Here is a 26,978-nt window from a genome sequence, read left to right as displayed (position 1 = left end):
TGAGTTTAGACTTTATGATGTGGCTAAATTAAACTCAGACATTCAGATATAAATCTAATTTAAAACAAGGTCAAGTGTCTTTTGCCGTGTCCCCATTTCAAATTCATTCTAATTTTAAAAAACCTTGGCACAAGAGAGTCTGTTTGATTAAAATAAGAAATACATGACAACAACAAAGTCATGAAAGCAGGTGGCAGTCACATGGAGACAGGGACAGAGAAAAAACTCTTACTTTATGTTGGCGGTCTCAATCCTAGACTGTAAATTGTTGTAATCGCTACCAAACTTTAAAGAAAATTACCCTCTGCCATTACAGAGTGCAAGTTCATGTGTACACATGTGCAAACATTTACAGTATGTTTAGGAAAGAGTGAGGGGTTAAGAGGTTGACATCGTCGGGTGTGGAATGGTTGCTGGGGGTAGAAAAAGGGGGTAGAAGTGGCAGCAGTCCTCTTGCAGAAGGAAAGGGTCAAAGATTAAATTTCAGCCCGACAGCATTCCCCGAGGAGAAGACTTACCAAGTGTGTGAGAGAGTGCAGGGGAGCAAGTGAAGACAGTGAGTGACCTACAACAAGTTTTACTGTCTTAACTTCCACCACGCTGCAGATTAACACTGAAGCAGCTACTGAAGGAGCCACGCCGCTCCCTCCGCTGCCTCCCCTCCCCTCAAAGACCTTAAAGGTGGGGTAACATGGAGTAAAAAGAGTAGGAGGAGGGGTCGTCTGGTCATTATGATGAGGGATTTGATACACATACTGTCTCCGACAGAAGTAAGGTTCAGACTAAAAGACTGCCTGAGTTGGATGTACAGTAGCAGAGCCATGGCCCCTCTGTGGAGGTGTGATTAGTTCAGCAGCAGCTCCGGGAGGTACGACTGAGAGGAGGACACCTGGTCTGAGTTTTGTTTCTTCTTTTGAGTGCTCTGGACAAGGTGATTAACTGGTGATGACTATCAAACTGAATGCATGTCAAGAGTTTTTTGCTTTTATTGAGTAAATAAGTTTGTTTTAATACTGTGGCAAGCTTTATCTTTCTCCATGTTGATCATTTCTACTAATCCTTACTTTACACAATTTGTTCAAAGGTGTATATTATAAACGTTTTAATATTGTGTACCTAAGTAATAATTATGAATCTCTTCTTTCCTGAAATGGAGAACAATTATTCCAGAAAAAAATGTCATAGTGATGATGCTGGTCAGTGTCACACATTAACAGTGTACACTTTAAATAGGAAGCAAATGCAGCTACAGTGATGTCAAGGCAATTCAAAGTGCTTCACACGACATCAAACTCATCATGACACAGGACAAAAAAAAAGAAATACCAAAACAGAACATTAAAAATAACAATTCACAATGACAGAGAAGAACCATTTAGACCTTCCTTGGCATTTTTACGACCTCGAGATTTTCCCTGAATACTGAAAATTTCTTGACAGGATGCACATCTTTATAGTTCGCAAAACCTCAAACTGTTGGTTAACTTGAACAAAAGTTATAATGCCAAGTTCAGTCACGTAGTTGGTTTGGTTTACTGTAACCAGGACACCCTTTTATTAATCTTGAATATTCAGCTTATTGCCTCTTTCTTAGTAATCTTCAGTCATTGGTATTCCTTTTTTGTTGTCACCCATACGTTTGTTGGCTTCTATTTTAAAGATTCCAGGTTAGGCAAAACCCTGTCCTCTGACTGTCTTTAGCTGTTTTCACACATGCACTCCTGAAAATTTCAATTTCACCCAAAGCATTTTGGGAAATGTTCAGGGGTATTGTGCATGTGTGAAAAAACTATTTTTAGAACAAAAAAATCGCTAATCAAGTATTTTTTTAGGTTGCTGTGGTGGAAACTTGTAAATCACGAGTTAGCAGGCCCACGTAAACAACTGTGAAGTTGGACCATCATTTCCAAATAGTAAAATGCTGTATTTAAGAAGACTTTTAACAACTGATTGACACCATAAACTCAAAGTGAAAATGTTTTGTAATAGACAAATTTTTGCAAAGGGTAGGTAAGATATTCAAGCCTGCAGCATTAGATTCAACCTCATAAACCCAAAGGAAAAATCCACTCATCCACAGTATATATTTGAAAAAATATAAGTTACTTTGTTCCAAGTTTAACTTATTATTGTTTTCTTCAGAGTCAAAAGAGATCGAGTAAGACAACAAACACTGAGAAGACAAGATTAAGAAAGATGGATAATCAAGACAAGGGAGGAGATACAGGTGGAAGAGGAGGTGGAGCGCAAACAGGAGACAAACAGAAAGCTGAGGAAGTTGGTGATGAAGACAAGCGTACAAAAGACAAAAACAACAAGCTGGAGAAGGAGGGCAGTGAGAAGGAGCCAGGCGGGGAGGTAAAGAAGGAGGACCGTCGCCTTCAGTGGAGGAACGGCTGGGCCCTGACTGAACGCCTGGCCATCAACGTTTCAGGGATGCGCTACGAGACACAGCTCCGCACCCTTGCGCAGTATCCAGACTCTCTGCTGGGTGACCCAAAGCGCCGTCTTCGCTACTTCGACCCCCTGCGGAACGAACTCTTCCTGGACAGAAGCCGAGTCTGCTTCGATGCCATCCTGTACTTCTACCAGTCTGGCGGGAGGCTGAGGAGGCCTGCCAATGTCCCTCTGGACATGTTCCTGGAGGAGCTGCGCTTCTACGAGCTCGGAGAGGAAATCATCGACCACTACAAAGAGGATGAAGGCTTCGCTAAGGAGGAGGAGAGGCCCTTACCCACTAATGATTTGCAGCGTCGCCTCTGGATGCTGTTTGAGTACCCCGAGTCTTCTGGTGGAGCTCGGATCATTGCCATCATCAGCGTCATGGTCATTGTGATATCAATTCTCATCTTCTGCTTGGAGACTCTGCCGGAGTTCAGGAATGAGAAGGAACTGAGGGAGGTGAGGATGGTTTGCATGTCATTGGACATTTACATAAAAGAGAAAAGACGCCCAGGTGATTGAAGAATACTTGGGCAACTGACAGGGTGCAGAGAGAAGAGGTATTACCACTTCTACGAGGTGATGAGGTGAACATAGAAGAACAACAGGTGCTGACGGGTGTCAGCTTGTCAAACATAAACCAGCTCTTTCAGCACAAGTCCTAGACATTATTATGTCCTCATAAGACTGAGGTGAGAATAGTTGAGTAAAACAAAAGATGCTTAGAGAAAAAAAATCTATGTTAAAACTTAAGATAAAGGGATAGCTAAGGAAAGAGTATGGAAGGCGTTTTTTTACGGAGATTATTTTGGACTTTGTCGTTAAATCTGATCCACTCAGTTTAAGGGGAAGGAATGAAGGAGAAGATGGCACTTAAACTGCTGCTGGGGAAAAAAAGTAAGGAAAGACACATCAGATAGGATTATTTTTAAGGATAGATATATGCCTTGTCAGCCACTCAGGGGTCACTGCCAAAGCCAAAGCCAGAGCTAACAAGTGCATTCAGGTGGGATTGATATTGCAGAAGTACTAAGAAGAGATAGAGAGTGTGAAAGTAGTAAGACGTAAAGAAGCAAGTGTGAAAGGAAGGAAAGGAGGTGAGCTTGTCTCACATTACCCCTTGGAGATCTAAAGGGCTATATATAGAGAAAGAACAACCCTCAGGGCACATCAACACGTAAACGAATGTCTATATTAATAAATGGTGTCATACGTTAGACATGGACAACAGCATTAAAAAAAAGAGGCTTGCAGATCAACTTTTCTGATGACCGCCATAAAATGAAATTAGCCTTGCACACACTCCCGTAACCTAGAGACAAGAAAGAATCTGCATCAGTGATACACAGCAGTATTTTTTGAATTTATGATCCCCATCACCACCAATGGTATTCTGTTACAACCATACATAGATGGATAGGATCATATGATTGGAGTATTTGAAGCTTTAAAAGCTTCAGTAACAAAACCTATAAGCGAAGCCGTTCCCACGCCGTCACTCATTCTCCAGATGGTGGTCGGTCTCTCACCAACAAATGTGATTTGTTATCTATTTTTTGGTACCCATGTTGTTTGTGTAATGATACCCAAGCAATTTTAGCTGTTTAGGGACGCTAATACTAATCAGATTAGATTAGATTCAGTAAGGTTGTGGAAATAAACAACCAAGTTAAAAAACTGTAGACCAAAGTGGTGGATCTAAAAACACAGGTGGGCCTATGGCATCACCGGTAGGGATGCTGAGTTGACGAAAGCTGGTCTTAAGTATGACAGCAAAACAACCCCAACATCCTAGCAAAATCTTCCTCTGCCAATTTGAACAAAGTTACAGCTGTCTCTTCTCAGTAATCCTTCATGACCCATGCAAAATTGAAATGTCTCTCAGGCTACACTTCTCGGATTGGCCTTCCCTTTCAATCTTTGTACCTGTGGGGTTCCTTAAGTGTTTACTACATCGGACAATGGTTGGCTTCTTACTGGCCTTCACAGTTCCAATGACAAAATATGAAGTGAGGTAATCACATCCAATGAAAAGCATAAACAGGAGCTGGACCGCAAATCATACGAGAGTTAAGAATGAAAAAGGATCTGCACACTTTATTAAAATTTACCAGCTACTTTAATTTCAACCTTTTGTTCTCAAAGATCTTCTTTAGGCATGGCCAAGTCCTAGACCATGGTGAAACATTGCTTGTGTCATGCTTTAACTGTAGAGCTAATGTAGTATGCTCTCTATGAATTGTGTATGTGAAAATTATTTAGATCTATTGATTACATCTAATTAATGCTCCAATGTAGGCAAATCATCCCAGGATAGGGTTTTGCTGAAGCAACCACAAAAGTCAACGTTTAGCTTCCGAGGGCGCATTCTACAATGGAGGTCATGTTTTTTTCCCTTTCGTATTCTTTCATCTAATGGCACAACAAAATATTTCCCCCTTATTCCAGGTATCTGGCTTTCTTTTCCATGAGGTTGCTGGACAGTGAGAGTCATAAAAACATATAAATACTAGGTGTTGGCAAGAATACGTGCCACAAACATAGCTAAGGCTTAAAGTAATTCTATCTAACTTGTTAAAAACACTTATGCCCAGTCATTTCAAACCTGCACCTCCATTCCAGAGAGAAACAAGCTGCTGGGTCAGATAAAGTGTCAGATGCCTTGGCTGTGCTGGTGTCTGGGGTGTAACACAACCCACAGTCACATGAACTTCATGTTTTTTTGTTTGTGTTTAAATATAGAGGTACCGATTTACATAGTAGTCTATGTCTGCGAGGAAAAATAAAGCCAGCAAAGTGAAAACAGAGAAGAGAGAGAAGTTAACACAGTATCACAGATCTCACAGATCCTGATGACTTGTGTCATTCTCCAAATGTACTAAGGACTAACTCGTGTAATAATCACTTCTTCTCACTTATCCTCTATCTCTCTCCTGTTTACTTCCACCTTGTTTTCCTTGGTCACCCTCCTGTAGTCTCCATGGAGATATTTATTACCTTTCCACTTTAGTCTCATATTCCTTTCCAGCCCATCTCTAATGACCAACAGATGATAGAAAACAAATGCTATCTGTCCTGAAAGTAGCTTAGTAGTTCTTTTAAATCTTTGCATGCCACTAAACACTTTCCTTTCATTCCTTTCTTTTCCAGAAATTCACCACCGTACCTCACCCGACAAACCCGAATGAAACGATCTTGGTCCCACCTGGCTTCAGTTTCGTTCAGGACCCCTTCTTCATTGTGGAGACAATCTGCATCTGCTGGTTCTCCTTTGAACTCGTTGTGCGCTTTGCCTGCGCTCCGAGCAAGGTGCATTTCTTCAAAGATGTCATGAACACCATTGATTTCTTCGCAATCATTCCTTATTTTGTCACAATAGGCACAGAGCTGGCCAAGGACAAAGGTGCACAACCGTCTGTGTCCCTTGCCCTCATTAGGATCATAAGGCTGGTAAGGGTCTTCAGGATCTTCAAGCTTTCTCGCCACTCAAAGGGCCTACAGATCCTTGGGCAGACCCTGAAAGCTAGCCTCAGAGAGCTTGCCCTGCTAATCTTCTTCCTCTTCATCGGAGTTATACTCTTTTCGAGTGCAGCCTACTTTGCTGAGGTGGACAGTCCTGATACGGCATTCACCAGCATCCCTGAGGCTTTCTGGTGGGCAGTGGTATCCATGACGACTGTCGGCTATGGTGACATGTACCCGGAGACAGTTGGGGGAAAGCTCGTGGGCTCCATGTGCGCCATCGCTGGTGTGCTCACCATCTCATTGCCAGTACCTGTCATCGTATCTAATTTCAGCTATTTCTACCACAGAGAGACTGAGTGCAAGGAGACATCGGAGTACCAACATGTCTCCACCTTGCTGTGGGAAAAGGACGGGGAGGACGATGGAGAGGAGCACAATGGGGAAGAAGAGAACGAGGCTCCTGAATACATGGGAGATTTTGCTCTCCTGTATGGCCAGAACTGCAGGGGTGTCTGTGCACCACTCAATGGGACTCTCCTGACAGGACTGTGTACCGGTCAGGCTGTTGGTGATCAGAAAGGGATAAACTTCTACCTCAAAGAGCCTCTGGTCACCCAGGTGTGATAGAAGGCAGGACAGACTTAGGGTTCTCTCAATTACACTCAAACCCCGCCTCACATCTAGGAAAGAAGCGTAGAATGAATAAAAGTAACAATTTAACTGGAGTGACACGTGAGAAGATAATGCTTTATGGATCCCCAGCGGGTGTGTAATGCCTTGACAAAGACTTGCTCCAACATTATCCCTAGTTTTGTGTGATCATGGCCTTTTTTCTCGACTTTTTCATCATTATATTGGACTCAGATATACAGTATACAGAATATATTTAACTATGTATCAATAAAAAAAAATTAACCAGTCTATGCACAACTCTTCCTTTCTTGAAGAGAATGACTGAGGTGCTGCATACTGAAGACAAATTCCTTGTATGTGTAAATGTACTTGGCAATAAAAACTGATTCTGATTCTGGAGTATCAGTTTACTGCAAATGATCTGATCGTGTTTAGTGAACTGTAGTGTCGTTTACTGTGGATGTGCATATGTACAGTAGCTAAATTTACAAGTGCTGCAGGTGTTGATGCCTTGTTCTTGTCAGAGTTATGGCAGAAATGTGCGCCTGAAATCTCGAGCTGATGATGATTACAAAGAGATCACTCATCGGCTGACAGCGGTGTAGACAGAGTGCATGTTGTTGATGTCAAGCTAGCATGTATGTTACACAGTTGCATATAGCGTGGAAAGACGTATGGTGAAAGATGATATCAGGTCAGAGATAGTGTACCTCAGGGCTAGCTGACATTTCCACGGTTGTGTTGGTGAGGCCAGAATGTAGTGCCATTTGACTGATTCAACACTGTACTCTAGTTCAAGACGCCCGAATACACAATGACACTTTTAGCTGTTTTGCTCCCTACCAAGTTTGAAGACACTCCGAGGGGGTAGTTGGTTCTTTTGGTATAATGATAAAGAACATCATCAGTAATGTGACATTTTTATCTATGTTCCAACCCTCACCTGTGGTTATGAGCTTTGTGAGGGACCGTAAGAATCATGATACTAGCAGCCAAAATTGGTTTCCTCTTAAAAGTAGCTGGGCTCAGACTTTGAGATAGTTTCAGACACTTAACATTGGGAGGGGAAACTGAGTTGAGACAGACCCAACCAGTTGATGAGGAGTGCATTTGAACCCTTTGGATCCCAGAGCTCAATTCGGCGATTATATATCCCTTCTGTTCTGGGAAGGCCTCAGAACCTCATGACAAGGAGCTTAGAAAACGTGCTGTGAAAACTATTTGAGTATTTGACACATGTTAAGAAAGTATTTGGCAGTAGAGCAGGAGTTTTATTAATGTTTTGTTTGACAAATTTCTTATTATTCTCACCCCTGGGAATTCATTTGTTACTGTGTTGAATTCAAGCTAACGCTAGCCATTATGAAACTTAGGGAAATGTTGAATTACTTAGGATTTTTTCTTGTTTACATGTAAAACCATTGTTAATTGTAAGACAATGTTGTTATTGTTTGGATCCAGTCAACCCTGCCTAGTCATAATACAGATGTGGCTGTCATATGTATGTACACTGTATGTCTTACTTTAATCACTCATTTGAAGGATTTCCACATGCTTTTCAGACGACATCTCGTTCAGTGACCTGGGAAGAATGTGATGTTTTCTCAACTCTAAACAACTTGCTTTTCAAAGCATAATGATGTATAGTGTTTGTGGTTATATTAGAAGGTCACGTAGACTTAAGACTTTCTTAAACTCAAAAGTCTTAAAAGGCCTTGACTTTGTGTTTGGTCTTATTCTTAATTTTGTACTCTCTCTTTTATATCTTCTCTTCTTGTTTCTTTTTTTCTGTATAAAAAAAGAAACAAAGATAGAAAGAGAGCTCCCTATTTTCACACTGTATTGTGTATTTGCTTGTTTTACTAGTATAATTGTTGTTTCATTGACAGGTTTTTTTTTAAAAGTGCTTTTATGAAGAAACCCCTAGAGGCCAACTTGATTTGGGGCTTTCCAAATAAATCTGAACTGATCCACCTGAATACTACAGTTTCTGCCAGTCAAACTAGGACATATGAGTGAGTAAAGATTGTGTGGGAAACTGTAAGTCCTTTGCATGTGATGATTGATCTTGCCTCTAGATGTCAGACTGTGTTTTAAAACAGCTCGCTTTGACCACACGGACCAGGACATCTGTCTCACTCCTGCTGCCTTTGGATCTGATTTACAGTAACACGAGAGTAAGTGAATGCAGCATTCTTTCTCTTGAAATGATCATGTCCATTTGGATGATACAGTCCAGATGACCTAGGTTATTTTCATTCCATGACATAAAACAAGATGGTTTAGTTTCTGGGGCAGGAAGAAAAAAATTACATCAACTAGATAAATTGGTTACAGATTTACATAAAACAAAAGAAGTGTAAAGGTGTAACGTTTTCCATATTTGTATGAGTAATTAACGAAGAATCACATGCAACTATTTTCATTCTTAAATTATTTAAGGTTCAATCATAACAATAATAATAATTGGTAGAATTCTTTTTTTTTTTTTTTTTAGATTTTTACAATCAGAATAAAATATTTAACAATAAAACTACAAAAACTGAAAGTCTGATCTTACAGTGACAACAAACCAACAACCAGACAAGACCTTGAAAGGTTGGAAAACTATTTTTTACACAAGAACAGATTCCTAAAACACAACCAAATTCCAATGTTTTACAAAATCTCAATTTCACTATTTCTCACAACGGAATTGTTTGAAAAATACACTTGTTTCCTCCTTTTGTTTAGTTTTATCTCTTACTTGTTTCATTGAATTTGATGACATTAGTTTGTCTGTTGTTTTAAAGATTGCTGTTAATTTTACATTTCCTACAAAGTCATGCATGTATGTTTAGAAAATGGGAAACATTTCAGTTAAGTGTGTTAAAGAGGAAATACCTACCTGTAAATAACCACCAATCAACTCAAAGTATGCAGGTATGAACCACCTAAATAATTTCATTGGCATTTAAGTTTCTTCAAACCACACCACAGTTTGTTCTTATCTGTGATTGTTTTATGGAAACATCCACTCCCTGAAGCGAGTTTGCTATATTTGTCATGTCAGACACGTGTATAAATGCATGGTAGTTCTGTTTAAAACTTAAGTGGAAATAACTAAAGACTCAAGTGTGTGATTTAAAAATAGACCAGGGTTTTTTGAGCAGATGATGCTCCTCTTAACCCCTTTAGCAAACGCACACACAAAGACACACGCTCCCTCTCGGTGATGATGATGGCTGCAGTGATTAAATTCCTGACCCCCCTGTCGCCTTAGATGGTGTGATATCCTCCTGTCATGTACTGGAGGCACAGCTCTCAGTAATGCTACAGCGCAGATTAGTGTTTCACTGCACAGCGGAACCACACATTTGAACTTTGCATATTTTTAGACGCACCTCAAAACAGATTTCCTCTCGAAGCCTGTCTGCTTCACCTTTTCCCTCCACCTAAAAAAGTCAGATCTCCCCGCTGACGTGCAGGAAGAATAAGCTAACGTCAGTCCTGCTCACAATTACCCACATGCCCTTATGCTGTCTGGGAAGAATGAAAAGGATTGACGTCTTTCTGGCCATCTGCCGCCCTCCGATTCCTCTCCCATCCCTCACTCTGTCCTGCCTTGCCTATCTCTAACTCTTCTTTGAGCGGATTAAGTGTGATGGAATCTCTGTGTGTCTTTGTCTCATCAATGTGTAAGTGTGCATATCGAGTGCGTTCTGCCTTTGTGTTTGTTGTAAATCTTCCCTCCAGTAATATCTTTGTCTGCGTCTTTATTCACCCAACACTGACGCGTGTCCCCTTTCGACTGCAAATCCCCTTTCCACAGATTGCACACGTTACTTACTAAGCAGAATAAACACAGATGTAGCTATTTTAAATAAATCTCTAAGATTTTATTACATACAATATACACACGAGCTGGATCTGTGATTCTGAGTCAAGACTTAAGGATGCGGGGAGCCAGTTGATTAAATCACATTCAAAATGAAAGGCAGTTCAGCGGGGAGGGAGATGAAGTTATCTTACAACAAATCAAGAATTCAAAATGAAACATGAGAGTAAAATTGAAATTACTAGTAAATTTAAACATACGACAAAATTTTAAACAGCATAATACTTATTTGCATCGTTTCAGACATCAGACCACAACAATAAAATACAAACCATAAATAATATCAACAATATTAACATCAAGAGCAACAGAAGTCAGGGAAAAATTAGGTGTGCAAGAAAAATTTACAGATGAACAGAAGAGGACATACATCCATACATTTTATTAAACTCCCTTTATTCCATGGAACAAGCACATTTTGGCTTTTTTCTCAACACGTTATTCATCTTGTTATCCCGGGATAACAATAGTGGTTTCTCTGGAAGATAAGACTTCAAGAAAACAGCAGAAATTAACTGTTATACGGGGGTCAACCAGCCTTGATAATCCCTAGATAAGGAGACACATTAGCTAAGATATTAAGACTGGAAAGTACTTGTTTCATGGAAAAACTGAGTTAAATAAAAGTATTGATGCATGTCCACTTAGGGCTTCCGTAGAGATACAAGAAAGTAGAGAATGAAAAACTACATCGGCTGGTTTTATACATTTCATTAAAACAAATCTCTGATTAACCTCGATGTGAAGTTTGTTAGCTTAGTTTAGCTTTAGCCTAAAGTTCCACCTAACAGCACCTCAAAAGGTAACAAGTCAACCTGATGGATTTGATTTATTTAATGTGTACTAACATGAAACAGTGAAAACATGCCGGTCATAAAAGCTAGCTACAGACGGTCTGGATGAGTTATGGATGTGCATGGACGATATTGACATGACTTTCTTCAGCTGTCTGAGCTATGTTCACTGTGCTCTCTCGGGGTATCAAACAGTGAAACGCACAGTGCAAAGCCAAGTATGTTTGTGAACAATCACGGTCATGAACCTGCCGGGTGTGTCCCGTGTGGAAGTCGCTCACATCTTTACCTTTGCCCATTTTTCCTGCTTTTAAAACTTCAAGGACAAAATGCTGCTTAACGTAACTGAACCCGGGTGCAGTTGTAACCTGTCAGTGCTCATTATGTGATGGCTGACTGGTGTGTGCTATTAAAGAAACTGAGAAACTCAAGGGACCTAGTAACCTATTTCTGGATACTTGAAACTTGGCATATTATCTTCTCGGCAGAAACGCTGCACTCGTAGCTGTGCATCAAAAGGCTGGTCAAAAGGAACATCAATACCCACAATATCGTATCACTGAAAGCAAAGCTCCTATCAGGCAGAAATAAGCAAGTTCAAACATTCAAGTTTGGGTAGAAAATGACAAATCAAGGAAGAGATGGGTTTGAAAAAGTAAATAATTAAAACAAAGGATACAACTCTCTGTTCAAGCCCTTAATGTGAGAAAGACTAAAGAGCCACAAGCATGGAATTAAGGGCTAAGGAATTATACAGGGTGTTGCCATTGCAACATTTGAATGTCTATGCTTATTAAGAAAGCTTTACTTATCCAACAGTTCTTTTAATCAAGAGCAATGAACCTCGAAAGAGTAGAAATGTAACAGCCAGAAATCCATTGTGGATCCCACTGGAATCATGCAGAAGAGGGGAGCTGCGTGTGAAACAGAAACTAATCGATGTGGAATCTCTTTGGTGATACAATCCAATCATGGCAGATCGCCCTGTGGGAGAGCATGCCTCCGATCATAAGCAGTGTCATCACTCTCCTCGCCGTCGCTCACTTCACCCAGAACTCTTTCTCTCTCCTCCTCCTCCTCGGTTTCACTCTCGAGCCTCAGCCGCTCTCGCTCCCTGTCGCGCTCTCTGTGGGAGCGAGGAACGGTGGAAATCTGAGGAGGCAAAGACAAACACATGAGAGCATGTCGAGCATGTGTTTAACACTAAGTGACGTTTACAAATGGACAAGTGCTAAATATTGAAAGAAGGATTTGGAGAGAGCCGTGTGTGGATCATTTTATATGAGCGAGCTCGGACGAGTAAAAACTGAGTCATCAGAGTGCAGTTCATTGACTCTGGTGCTCCACATGAACTAAAACAAATAGTGTTATGTTTGAGGGGAAAAAACAAGTCAGCTTTCATATTTGGTTTTACACTGGACATGAAAACAAACCTATTGGCTTTCCTAGCCAAGCCTGGCATGCCTTTATTCCTATTCAGTCAATTCACACACATCCAAACTATCCCCACAAACGTTTTCCCGACTTGCAGTCTCAGCCAATCGCCGCAACTTTTCCACAACTTTGACCAATTACTTGGGATTATTTATCGGTTGAAAAATGCTAGCCGTTCAGTTAGCCACTTCCTGGTGATGAATGTGAGTCAGTGTTATTTTAGTGACATAGCATTCCCTGATAACATGTGGAAACGTGGAAACCAAACAAATGAAGTGCAGAATTTTTCTTTGCATACTTGGATAGCAGTGAAATGGGCATGTGCAGTTAGAAATTGTTTTTTTTTATGGCAATTTATTAAAGTTTCTTTCAAATTTGATGCATTTTATTCAGCGTCTTGTGACGAGGATTGAATACAACCATTGATGACAGAAGACAAACGGCTCGCTCAGAGAGTTGGTCTCAGTCAATCCCAGTTAAAATAAAAAAACTCAACTTGCATTACAACTTTAGTGGCAGCAGAATTAAGTATTTTAGGCATCAAATTCCTGTTGTGACAAAGTATTGACCTCAAAAATGTCCACATTCAGAGCTTCACGGCCTCATGGGGAATCAAACAGTAATCATTGTAAGCAGAAGAAGCAGCAGTTAGTAGTTACCTGGTTATCGTGGCTGGGCAGGGCGCAGTAGCCCGGCTCTGTCCTGTGGAGGAGCCGCGGTGAATGAGTACGGAAAGGTCGGGGGGAATGGGAGTGGGAGCAAACGGAGCGCGGAGAGGGAGAGCGGATGGAGCGAGGTGAGGGAGATCGGACGGAACGGGCGGGTGAGTAAGTGACGGATTGGGACTGGGAGATAACGTGACTGTGGTGGTTTTGTTTAGGCGGGCGAGGGGAGCGAGGGGGCAGCTCGGGCGGTTTGAGAGGGTCAATCAGGTCGATCTCTGTGAGGATCGGGGGCGGGGGGATGAAATCAAGCTCCTCCTCTGGGTGGAGAAGTTGCATTTCGGCTGCATCAAGTTCAGCAAGCTCAGCCCTTGACAAGTGGTCTACGATGCCGGCGCCGAACGAGTCACCCACCACATTGATGGAGGTACGCATTCTGTCACTGGGTGGATAAACAGTACCAGCATCAGCAAAGGAAATAATCAACACTTTGTATCCCCCTGGTACTTTTATATATGGGTTTGAACTTTAGGATGATAGCCTCAGAGCATTTATCATTCCTCCACACCCTCAGCCTATCAGACACCTGACTCACAGCAGCCAGTCGACAGCGATGAGCAGACTGATGTCCTGAGTGGGCAGACCCACAGCCGTCAGGATGAGCAGCATGGTGACCAGTCCAGCACTGGGAATACTGGCAGCTCCCACACTGGCCAGGGTGGCAGTCATACTGTGGAGGAAGAAGAAGACAACACATGCTTTCAGTATGAACTGCATAAAACTGACACACTGACTTAACATGAGACAAACCACACCGGAAGAAAAACTGTAATCACTGTAAAGGCCTGAGATCTCTTTGTTACACGTTGCACGGAGAAAGCGTGCAGATGTTCAGAGACTGCTCAGTGGCAGACTTTACAGACTTAAAGACCAAAAACAAAACTAACTTTTTCGATCACTTTTCTCGACATGTTCTCGGGCGGCTTTGGATCAGCGGTGGAGTCGGTCATTTCTCAAGAGCAAGGTCGAGGGTTTGATCCCCAGCAGCTGCAGCCACATGTCCAATGTGTCCTTGGGCAAGTCCCATCTCTAGTCTTCCATCAGTGTGTGAATGTTTAGGTGTGAAACTATTTGAGTAGTCAGAAGACTAAAAGCGCAATAAAAGCTCGAGTCCATTTACCAGTTCTTGAAGGGAAAATGACTAACATTACCCCATCTTCTCCTTCTCTCTTCTGTCTGCCAACATTCAGAATAATGATGTAAATGTAATTTCACAATAAAGAATACAAAAACATTATAAAACTCTAACTACGAAATATAGACTTGATAAAGTGTTCAGACTCGTCTCAGTCAAAGTTCCATTTTATGAGTTTAAATCTTCAGACTTTTTTTTTAAGGATCTAAGGAAACCCCGTGTTTTGTGCGTCTCACGTTCCTGCCTTCAGCCTGAACAGCCAATTTGTCAGATGAACTTTGTGCGTCCGAGCCCCAGAAAGCCGAGAAGGTCTCAGTGTGAACAACGAATCTGCCAGCTTTCTTTATTAGTTGTTCTCTCTAATGGCGCCACCAAACTGCGCACAGTCACAGACAGTGAAAATGCAGATGTCTGGGTTGACAATGGTTGGAAACAAACAGATCAGATTGACTCATGGAAGAGTTTGGGTGTCACAACAACTGCTCTGAAAATTGGTTCTGACAGCTTTTGTGAGGATCCTTTTGGGTTCCAGTCTCAACAGTGTGGATCTGACTGTTCAGTGTATTTAAATTAAGCCATCTGGTATTATTTGTTTTGTCAACAAACTTTCTATGTTTTTATTCTCGTATTCTAATGAAATCTATATTTCTTCTAAATCTGAAACACATTTGATTGTAAAGTGAAATTTTTTCCCTCCAACATGCAGCGAGCGCCCAGCCAATCAGAAGTCACACAGCGGTACCCAGAAGTCCCTGATGGTCTGCTGTGGGCTTGTTATGCAAACATGAGGAATTAAGGGAGGAGGTGAACTTAATGTTTTTTTCCAGACTTGTTGACTTTGCGTAAGCTGATCACAAACAAAATCCACTTAATGTGGTTTGGATGTTTTTCACGTTTAAAAAAAAAAAAAAAAAGATATCTTAACGATGCCAAATTTAGAATGTTATTGATCACGCCGTTTATTTTATGTACACATGATATAGTTATGTTTTAAAGCCAGATGTGTTAGCATGAATCTTTTTTTTGTCGTATTTGAACCATTTGCTTTGTCCAAAACAAAACTAAATCCCTCAGTGACTCCTGATCTCTTTGAAAATGTAAATCTTTAATGCTCAATAAGGCTGCTTGTTGTGGCGTGTTTGCAATTACACAAACTATCAGTGTGTGTTGGTCTCAGATGCTCCCGCAGGATAGCCTGAACCTTGTTCTCCACCACACAGGAGGGTGTTTTACAAAGAGCTTTGTGTAACGTCTCCGTTTTTTTCCCCGTTGCGCTAATTATCACCCCGCAGAGATGGAGGGATTAAGAAGGACAGATTTACACAACACATATGGATCGTGTTTAGGAACAATTTCCCCTCCGATGACGCAACAGCCATACAGAACTTTCAGAAAATTGGATTTAGGATTTTAGTGGGACACAGCCACTGATGAAAGAGACACAGTAAACAACTTCAGAGAGCTAGCATCATCACTAACCAGCGGCCACAACATGCAGAGTCTGATCCAAGGAGGCTGGATCCAATCAGACATGAATGTTTCGCTGAAACCTCAGAAATGGGAAACAAGAGCATCTTGGTAGCCAAGTGGTTACAGAGCATGCCACGTATCAGCAACACCGCCACTTCTACTGTGAGCAGCAAACGTTGTTACGCTTCACGCCTTCCTCTCTGTCATCGTCACTGATCGCCTGCTACTGTCGGATTCGTGTAAAATGCCCCGAACAAATTTTTTTAAGGAAGGATTTTCCTATAAAAATAAATTAGCTGGGGAAACTGCAGGCATGAAGATGATGTTCATTCATCTCTCTGCATTAAACTCATCAAACATTTTGGGATTTGTTTTATTATTCACAGAAGGACTGCACAACTTTTGATCTCGCTTAACTTACTTACTACTTATTACACCAATTACACACACACACACACACACAAAAAAAAAGTCTAATCCCGATGAGTTCTCAAACCTTTTGGCCCAAGACCCCCAAAATAAGGTGCTATAGACGAGGGACCGCTACGGACCGTTAAAACATTTAATACGGCACGCAGCGTAAAAAACGTCAAATTATTGAAGTATGTAAATGTACTTGAGCTTGTATAGCGCTTTTCTAGTCTTCCGACTACTCAAAGCGCTTTTACACCACAGAGCACACCTACCCATTCACACCCATTCACACTGATGGGCTGGATATGTGGCCCATCCAGTATCTATCCATTCACGCCACATTCATACACCCCAGACGCAGCAGGGGGAGCAATTTGGGGTTAAGTGTCTTGCCCAAGGACACATCGGACATGTTGCTCGCAGGAGCTGGGGATCGAACCCTCAACCTTCCGATTGAGGGGCGACGACTCTACCAACTGAGCCACAGCCGTTAGTGCGTGCACGCGCCCAGTGGTTGCTCTGGTCCTCCAAGGGCGGCCAGGGTTCGAATCCAACTTGTGGCTCCTTTCCCACACGTCATTCTCCTTCCATGATTTTTGACCCTATTTATTATCCTATCTCTACAATGACAGCAGGAAAAGCCCAAAGATAAATCTTAATAATAAGTGCGTGTCAAGTTTAATGTTGTCGATACTTTCTTCTCATTTCTGTTTTTTCTAATGCAATTTGTACTTCCAGCATGTGGTCTTTAAACTTGTCTAGAGGGGGACTTGACTTATCAAAGAGTTCTCATCTGGTTTCATCATGTTTTTGTAACCACAAATATGTGTGTTCCACGAGTTTCCTGTTCATAGCGGTCTTAAAGTATCCTGCGTATTTGTAATGGAAGATATAAATCACAGGAACACAATCCTGGTTTTAAAACCTGAACAGGCAACCTGGTGTGGACACAGACCGGAATACAGGAAACAAACAGGATCCAGGTGTCTGAACATTCGTTGTTGGAATAGATCGTAATGGATGTGATGGCGAGAAATCAAAACAGAACTGAACACGATGATGTGAAACCTGGATTCTATCGTCTTGATGATCACAGTGATATCACGATGTAAACACGGCCCACCTGCTGGATCTGCCCCTGGATTGTGACAGTCCTACACCTTACCTGACAGTGATGATCTGTCCGGTGTCCAGGTCGATGTCATTCATCTGGGCAATAAAGATGGCCGCCACGGCCTCATAAAGGGCCGTGCCGTCCATATTAATGGTGGCACCGATGGGCAGCACGAAGCGAGTCACGCGTTTATCGATCTTCAGGTTCTCCTCCAAGCAGCGGAAGGTGACGGGTAACGTCCCTGCGCTGAGAAAAGAGAGAGAGAGAGGACCACACAAAACGATGAGTTAAAAAAAAAAAAAGAAAAGAAAGAAAATTGCAGATGTGCAAGACAGCAGGAGGAAAGCTTTTTTATGAAGGACATAAAATAAGAAGAGAGGTGATAAAAAGAAAAAGTGCAGAGGTGAGGAGGGAGGTGAAAAAAAAAGCAGCAGAAGAAATTTGAGCGGGCTGACAGCTTCATGCTAACAGCTGGTGTCGGCCACTGGTGCAATCCTCCAACATGTGAATTAAAGGAATTTGATTCCCGGCTCCTGCTAAGCTGGGGTCATAATATAATTAGAGAAAAGGTTGATAGGATTACCCACATTCACTAAAGCCTCCGTAATGTGCCAAAATGACAGTTGGTTTTACTAGCAATGCCGGGTCCCAGACAGGCCAAGCCAGGCAGGATTGAGCGGGGCCAGTTTGGCTGGTGACGGCTAATCCGAAGGCTTACACATTTACAACACAGGATCTGTCCGACTTGTTTATGATAGCTGGTGCTTACACACATTTGGCTCTGCTGTCCTGATTATTCTGTATTAGCATAAATACAAAAATGTTCCCCTTCGGCCCCTCGAAGATTCAACCCAAATAGCAAAAAACGAGCAGCCGTCAATGTCAATCAATCACCGTAACTCTGGCAGCTGCTGGAGGGGAAGATGTTGTGAAAAGAAACATGTGACACACATGTGTTAACACTTGCCCGAGCCGAGCTTACACACACGCACACACACGCACACACACACACACACACACACACACACACACACACACACGTCCCACAGGCTTGTCTACCTGCTTGCAGTGCCCAGAGCTGTGATCCAAGCCTGGAAGATTCCGGAGTAGAAAGTGAGGGGACTCTTTCTGGTGATGCCGAAGAATATAGCAGGTAGGATCAAGCCGCCGTGGATCATCAGACCGACCATGACGGTCACCATGTACATGCCCAGCTGTCGGGCAACCATCTCCAGGTCGCCGATGGCGGCGATCTTTCCGGCGATCAGAGAGGCGATGCCGACAGGAGAGTACCTGAGAACGCAGAGTGACCAATCAGAGCTGGATACATTCTTTAAAGGCAGATTACTTCATTAGCACACATCTTTACACTTCACTGCATCAAGATAAAGTTTCAACTTGATCTAAACCATTTTGTGTCCAGATTTATCGATGGTTAAAATGATGGAAAGCACTGGACAGGATATTTACTGCCTGTTGATGCACTTATTTTATCAATACCATTGCAGGCCGAGAAACCAACCTTTCATTATTTCAGTGACGCACGTGTTTCATTACAGACAATCACCTTATCAATCTGAATTCACTTTACAGGAGCAGATTTAATACTTGGCACATTCTTGCATCTCTGGTTTCCAGCTTCGGAGCGCAGTTGTTCCTGTTCATGAATACATGCTGCTGTGGGACACATGAATTAGATAAGTGTTCCCCTTTAAGCCGGTCAAAGCGGGTCTCATCGTGACAGCGGCCTGCTTTAATAGGTCAGCTGCGTGCTGAACCCCGAGCCTGGCATTCGTAGACAGTTGTTTGGTGGAATATGCCGTGTACATGATTTGATGGATGTGTACGTGTTTTTGTATACACTGGACTCTGTGTTTGGCTGACTCCGAGACTCGAGTCTGTTTACACTGAGTGAGTGATCTGAGCGAGGATACAGCTGCACATGTATGGCCTAGGAGAGCTGCAACACAAGCATCCTGCTGTCTTTTTTTTACAACCGCCTACCATTTTCCCTCGATGTCCCTCTTTGAGCTCTAACTCTTCTCTACGTCTCTCTGCGACTAAATGAGATCCTGCGAAGCCTCGAGGCCTGCACTCCTCTCTCACATGCATCTCTGCACGCCGCGCTGTCCCTCCCACCTGCATCTGCGTTCTGCTCTGATGACGAGTGGTTCCTCTGCCATCAGTGGATCCATTACATTTTGGAGATCTTCCATGTCAGCGTCCCCTGGGACCACCACAACATTGTTCCGGGTCCCGGCTCCTGCTACTCCCAAGCATACCACAGACTCCAGCATGTGCCAGGGAAGCCCTCTCTCTCTTGCCATCTGTCTATGTCCTTCACTGACACACTTTCTCCTCTCTCTTCTGTCCTCGCCCTCCCTCACAGCCTCCGACGTTCAGGCTCGTTCCCACAATTTGTCTCACGTACACAGTCCCGCCTTATCCATCACTGTCACTGACCTCTGTGTGTTGTGTCTCCAGAATGTCAAAGCGATGCAGCCGTTAGCCAAACATGAGCAAAAACAGACACATGTTGTGCATGCTTGCAACACACACACACACACACACACACACACACACACACACACACACACACACACAGGCTCACAGGGGAAAACAAACACTGACCACATGATCATGGAAACCATCGTCATGATGATCTCGTTCAGGATGTTGAAGAAGTCGCACATGACCTTCCCCCGCTCGCCCATGCGGCCCATGCAGATCCCGAAGGTGATGAAGAAGCCGATTAAACCTTGAGGAAGACACAAGGCAGCGTAAGACTGGAAAGTCCATCATGCAGCGGAGAAAGGGACAAACCAGATGTGTGAGCAACTTACCCAGGACGTTCATGCCCCATTTGTATTCCAGTGTCTTTCTGTTCACTATGAGGGGCTCAGTTTGGTTCGGCACTGCAACTTGCTCCTTTTTCAGCACCGTCTGAACCTGAGGGGAGGAAAAATCTATTTATTTTTCTGTTCATGTAAAGTTAATATGTATAGGAATTTCCTTCGGGATCAATAAAGTATCTATCTATCTATCTATCTATCTATCTATCTATCTATCTATCTAGGAACAAGATTTGCTTGTCAAAAAGTCTTTCTCTACAAGTTAGTGTTCAGAAGGGCGGTTTGTTTTATATTCGCACTGACACTTGTAATTAAATGAAAAGTTTTAAGGGTTGGCTGACTTCTTGTAAATATCACCAAATACTGGCTGTTTTGTTAGTCTCATGCTAATGCTAGCTAGCCTAAGTTTCAACTCGGTAGCTAAGGATTTAGCATGTCGACAGTGGAGATGCTGTACGCTGCTGTACAGAATTCCTTGTATTCTTTATACAATGACAATAAAGAATCTATCTTAAAAAAAAAAAGCTACCGCTACACTAAAACATGTTAATAACTAAACATCTATTTCTTTCTACATAACCGTTTCAGTACAGACATTTAGCAGCCATGTGATCTCTCAGAGCCCTCGGAGATTTAGTCACCAAAAACTACTCGCGTTTGGCTCTCTGTGGTCGTTTCCTCTGGACTCTGACTGACTGACATTCTGTGTCTAAGCAACGACAACTTTGCGGGACAAACGTAAAGTCGCAATTTGTTTAAAAAAAGGATTAAAGAGAGAACTGGAGGTTCTCACTTCCTAACAAAGAGAAAGGGGAGTTGTGAGTTGAAAGGGTAAGGACGAGTCCTTCCTGCAAAAGCAATTATACCTTTTACGACTACAATGAATCCCTCATGAGTGCAAACAAAGAAGACAGTAAAGCAGACAGGAAAGTGATTTGAAGAGAGTTCCGAAGAAAAAAAGGAAAAGACAGAGTCAACGGCAGGTTGAAGAGAGAGCACCGGTCTTTAAGCTGAATTCAATCAACATGAATTCAGTTGGTGTTTTCTACAGAAAACATCAATTAAGTAGAAGAACAAGAAGAGAAAAAGACATAAAACAAAGTTAGTAAAACATGGTAGGACATAAAAATGCGATCTGGTTCTTGTTCCAAGTAATCAATTGTTATTAAATTCCAACAAATTTAGAAAAAGAGTTTCTCCAGTTGCCTTAACCTCCTTTTTTCCCCCCTTAAATTAACGGCAGGTTGAAGAGAGAGCACCAGTCTTTAAGCTGAAGCCTTCCCTTGGTAAGCATTACAGATGTAAAGGGATTAGCAGAAACAGAAGGGTCCGAGCCTCAGCTCAACACTGACCACGACTTCTCATCAGCTTTGGCCTTTTGGGCCTTTTCACTCCCCGCTCACACATGCAGGAATCATTGCGTTCCACTTTGGAGGACGACTCAACTCTCTAGAGATCGCATCAGTCGATGACAAGCCTCCATCCTGCTTTCATTTTGTCAAAGCACCCAGTTGATACCTTGAACAGATGAGTGACTCCAGCCTTTCCTTCTTCACAGACAGGGAACTTTTTTATTAACTGGTGCAAATTGAAAATGAAAGAACTTCAGGTCCATCCAGTAGCTGTTACAGAGCTTTAGATCAGAGGTCCCCAGCCTCACATATCAACACAAAGGAACTTCGTTTTCCATCAGCAGGTTATACCGTTGTCTAAATTTGGATGGGAGAAATATGGATGTCCTGACTGATACACTTTTTAGGGCACAAAGGGAGCTTCTCTTCGTTTGTGTTTTTCATTCTTGACCATAAGAACTTGATCTTTAGTTGATGAAGAACAACATGATATAATGGAAATCTCCACACAGCCACTATACAGATGATTCAAATGAAGTTTTTTTTGCTGAATGAAGATCAGTTAGCATTTGGTTCAATGTACATGCTGGATGTGTGAAAACAGACTGATAACTTGTTTGTAATAACAAACTGGTATAAGCCAAACAGGACTTTTTTATCCTTTAGCAGTTACATCTGTATTTTGGTGCATTCAACTTCAAAGTATGAATACATGTAGTAGATGTTTAAGATACCTGTTGGAAGCAGGCCTGCACCAGGTTCTCAGGGAAAAGGTTTCTGAGCAGGTCCAAGAAGGCGTCCAGACTGCTGACCTCCTGGTTCTTCGAGCCTGTGCTTGTCGCACCTGACCTCAGTTTGGGGTTCCCCGGGTGGATCGACAACACCAGGATGACCCCGAGGATGGCAGCAATAATGGTAGTGGACATGTAGTACACCATGGCTCTGCTACCCATCCTGCCACTGGAGCGGGCATCCAGACCAGCCAGCCCTAAAGGGGACAGAAGACGGTCGGTGTTCAGATTTACTAAGTTACTACTCGCTGTGGACGTGTGGACATTTGACACGTAAATGTGCTGAATTGAAAAGTTAGATTGTTAGCATGATGTCATGATTACATGCACATAATTAGCTAAATTCATGTTGTTCATTCATGTTGTCCCAATAAACTTTGACATTCATAAGAAATATTGGAGCATAAAAATGGAGGCCAATGATGTTCCATTGTTTTTTGAGTTTGTTGTATCAATGACAGATTAAAGGAGGAACATTACAGTTGGTGTTTTCTACAGAAAACAACAATAAAAAGAGAAGAACAAAAAAGAGAAAAGGACATAAAACAAAGTTAGTAAAACATGGCATGACATAAAAATGAGATCTGGTTCTTGTTCCAAGAGATCAATTCTTATTAAATTCCTACAAATTTAGAAAGAGAGTTTCTCCAGTTGCCTTAATGGGCAAACATTCCAGTGAACATTTCTGTGGGAGTTAAGTGGGACAAATTTGTGTTTGCCTGTTTGACAACAACCCATCACAGCATGTAGCAGTTAAAAATCAACATCACAGTTGTAGCTGATTGGAAAAACCACCATAGATGTACAAGTTTCTGATAGCTATGTTAGCCACTAAGCTATCCACTACAGAACCAGTAGTACAAAAGTAACTCTTTGGGCTTGTGTCCATGCCACTGCCTGTAGACAAATGGAATTTTTTGTACAGTTAGCAGGACTATTTAGTTGCATAAAATGCATTGTTAGCATGATTAATGCTAAGTACAAGTTCCATTTAACATGTCCTTGGGTTACTCTACATTTATTTGGCCCATGTTCCTGTGTGTGTGTGTGTGTGTGTGTGTGTGTGTGTGTGTGTGTGTGTGTGTGTGTGTGTGTGTGTGTGTGTGTGTGTGTGTGTGTGTGTGTGTGTGTGTGTACACGTGGCAAACCTGTGATGAGGCTGGAGATGATTAGAGGCAGAATGAGCATCTTCAGCATCCTCATGAGGATGTCTCCTGGGAAGGAAATCATCATGAGGGCGCTGTTGTCCGTCACCTTCATGTACCGCAGCAGCATCCCAAACAGAGAACCCATGACGACACCTGAGGAACAGGAGCTTGTGTTTAACATACAAAAACAGCATCAGATGAAAAACAAACGTAGAACTTCTGTTCACTCACTGGCCTTCTTCTCTTTAACCCCAAAGAGTGTTTTTAGATCCAAAACGTTGAAGAAATGTGAGCTCTACAGTAATCTAAACAGATTTACTTCTGGGTTTTAACCCAGCTGACAAAAATAAAACACTTCTCCGCTTTTCTTGGGCCTTAAAAAAAAGGAATGCAGACAGTGTTTATAGAATCACACTCATCCACACAACAACCAGACTTTTCTCATGGGAAGGAACCATGGACTCTTTACGCCCCGGATTATGCCAGATGATACTTGCAGCAGCACAAATGGCTTTTTACACCACAGAACTGAGCTCAGATTCTATTCAATCCTATTGGAAAAACGGATTTTCTTATACAACTTATAAGAAGTTGCTGTAAACTTAAACAAGGCTTAGTTATTCAAATGTTTTGCATGGTAATTGACTTTATATTTATACTATCAACTACTGCAACTGCAACCTAGCTCTTACAACCTGAACATTAAAAATGGCTGCAGCTGACTAATATCAGGATATACATGGTGTTTCCCAGTCCCTACATACCCAGAACAGTGAGGCCCAGCAGCAGGTTGTGGGTGTTCCGACTGCAGTGGCCAGCATCTTTATATGCGACGTCTGTGTTGTCATCTCGCTGGCTCTCTTCTTTCTCCTTCACCTTGTTTGTGTTGGACTGGTTAGCTGTCGACTGGTTTGTCATCCTGTCTGTGAAGACAGTTCAGAGATTGGTTGACTGCTGGGAGACGTATTCTTCTGCATCATTCTGCACTTGCAGGCCTGCACATTATTCAATATTAATAGAAATAAATTGTAAATAACAGATTATTGGATAGTCACTGATTTGCCATGCTGGACTATCTTAATAAAGCATTTGTCTCCTGTTGCTGATTAGGATTCTCATTGTTGCCATTGTGAGTAGCTGCTTCTGTTCCTAAAGTGGCTACCACTCAGTCACGCTCCAGGAATGTCCTTTCTCTATTTGGTTTGAGTTAGTGACGTTAAGAAGCATAACTTCAGGCAACCCAAACACAGCAGGAGACGGCTAAATAGGACATGAAGAAACATCTTGAGAGATGTAATCTATAATCGTCCACAAAATGGAATAAAACAAGACCAGCAGAATCTAAATACAGCACTCAATGTATTTGTAGGTCAGCTTGGAGCCATAAGATGTGTCCTCTGGTTGTCTGACCATTACAAATGGACAAGTCTTTAGTGGAAGATAAATGTTGGTTAAATCCAAACTGGACAAATACAGGAAAGAGTAGGACTGAGAGTCTACAGCCAGGTTGGCAACTTTCTGAAGCTGTTCTTAAAGACAGTGGTGCTTTAAGCTGAATGCTAACATCAGCAGACAAACACATTCCCAATGAGACTGCTGGCATGCGGAAGTTCAGCAAGTAACGGCCATCATGCTTGCAACCTAAGTTTTTTGGTAAAAGCATTCACCTTATTAATAATAAAGAATGTATGACTGTGGCTGTTGATTACCAAAGCTATCAAATGTCCTCCAAAGGACCAACCAAGTGCTAGCTAGTTCCACTGCAGCTCTCAAAGGTGATGGGAACTTAGTAACACGTGGAGATGGGTGGGACGCAAACAGGAAATCCTCCATTGGCCAGACAGTCTTGTTTCAGTTCGGCCTGAGCAGTCTATACAAACTATGATGGTCGGGGTCCTTCGAGGTCCAGACAGATGTTGCATTGGAACCATAAATAACTGTATGTGATAACCTTGTGTCAACGGACCTTGTAGATATTGTGATATTCCAATGGATATATTAAACATGTCTCTTTGGTAAAACTAAAAACCAGCCAGATGAAAGATAAATATTTCATTAACTAAATGTCGAATAAGGGAGACAACATTGAGTAAACACTCTGAGTGCATTGAAGAATTTAACAATCTGGCAAAAGACATCAATTCTTTCATTTGGCAGAAAACCCTCCAATAAACATCTATCACTTGGAAGCAATGAAATTTTGTTCCAGACAAAGTCTTCACCTTCAACAAAAAAAGGAAGCGTCAGCGAGGAAGAATGTGTCCGCTGTCCAGTATCACATACCACATTTCTACACGGCACAGAAAAAATGAAGAGACCCCATCACAATCATGTCTAAACATTCATCCTATATAAACACATCTGGAGAGAAGCGCAGCCATGCCAAATCTCTGCAAGAAGTATCAATGTCACATTTACACAGTCTGACTTAGTGAGACAATTGCAATCAGGAATGATTACCATCCATTAGCTGAGCAGCACTGGGGACACGGTTAAACACATAAACTAAATCACAGTGCTCAAGAGGGAACAAAAAAAAAAAAGGTTACCTCGTTGGTCTGTTCTCACAATTTAACCGCCACTCTCTAATCTTCTACTTTATCTCGCCATATCTCTGCCTCTCTCCAGTCTCTGCTACACTCGCCAGTCCAGACACTAAGGCGGATTGCCAGTGTGGTCTGAAATTGTATATTTTGAGGGCGGAGAATGTCCTGATAAGTTTCAATTGCAAAGAATTAATCCTCAGCGAACGAAGCACCGAGGAGAGGAGGGGGAGGTTTGTTCAACAGCTAGTAGTCTTCACAAATCCTCTTTCCAATCCTTATGTCATTCTTAGCATGAACATTGTTTGGTAATGTCAGTCGACTACATATGCTTCAGTTGTAAAACAGTCTGTTATCTAAACGGGGGGAGGAGCGATAAAATATATCTATAAATATCTATTGAAAGTGACCTAATAGGCAATATTATAATACTAACAATTTTAACTCCAGGTTTTCTAGTTTATATTACGAAAGGACTAACACATTTTCTCGACAGATGAATAAGGTTCTGATACCTTGTAGTTTGGGCCAGAAAGCTTGGTTGAGGGGGGTTTGGAAGAATTTGGTCAATTCAGGTTATTCTACAATGACATCCAACGACGAAGGAATTTTCAGTCTGTTCATTTTTGTTATCGCTTCTTTCGAAGTCCCTGGACAACCGTTCATCACACTAACCTCGTGCTTGCCAGTCACATTGCTGAGCACTCAAGGTGGAGTAGCCAAGCAATCTGCCTGTTCAAAAAAGAAGGACAGGACATCTTCCAAATGGTCATTCCCCACCGAAAAAAGTCA

The 26,978-nt window shown here is 42.1% G+C and overlaps 2 protein-coding genes across 2 annotated transcripts; one reads left to right on the top strand and one right to left on the bottom strand.

Annotated features, from left to right (window-relative positions):
* Positions 1-320: 320 nt before the first annotated feature.
* On the top strand, positions 321-8,519 carry kcna7 (potassium voltage-gated channel, shaker-related subfamily, member 7). Its single transcript, XM_079365334.1, has 3 exons — positions 321-931; positions 2,143-2,901; positions 5,593-8,519. Exons 2-3 carry the CDS (start codon positions 2,197-2,199, stop codon positions 6,529-6,531), a joined length of 1,644 nt encoding a protein of 547 aa, XP_079221460.1. The 5' UTR covers positions 321-931; positions 2,143-2,196; the 3' UTR covers positions 6,532-8,519.
* Positions 8,520-10,394: 1,875 nt separating this feature from the next.
* Positions 10,395-26,250, bottom strand: slc1a9 (solute carrier family 1 member 9). Its single transcript, XM_079365333.1, has 11 exons — positions 26,193-26,250; positions 24,408-24,562; positions 23,644-23,796; positions 22,439-22,692; positions 20,344-20,449; positions 20,132-20,258; positions 18,560-18,793; positions 17,552-17,746; positions 13,903-14,037; positions 13,305-13,749; positions 10,395-12,363 (listed from the first exon to the last, which is right to left on the bottom strand). Exons 2-11 carry the CDS (start codon positions 24,559-24,561, stop codon positions 12,181-12,183), a joined length of 1,986 nt encoding a protein of 661 aa, XP_079221459.1. The 5' UTR covers position 24,562; positions 26,193-26,250; the 3' UTR covers positions 10,395-12,180.
* Between the last annotated feature and the right edge of the window lie 728 nt (positions 26,251-26,978).

Source organism: Symphodus melops, assembly GCF_947650265.1.
Source record: "Symphodus melops genome assembly, chromosome: 17".
NCBI classification, from domain to species: Eukaryota; Metazoa; Chordata; class Actinopteri; order Labriformes; family Labridae; genus Symphodus; species Symphodus melops.
This window is presented reverse-complemented; position numbering and strand designations above follow the sequence as displayed.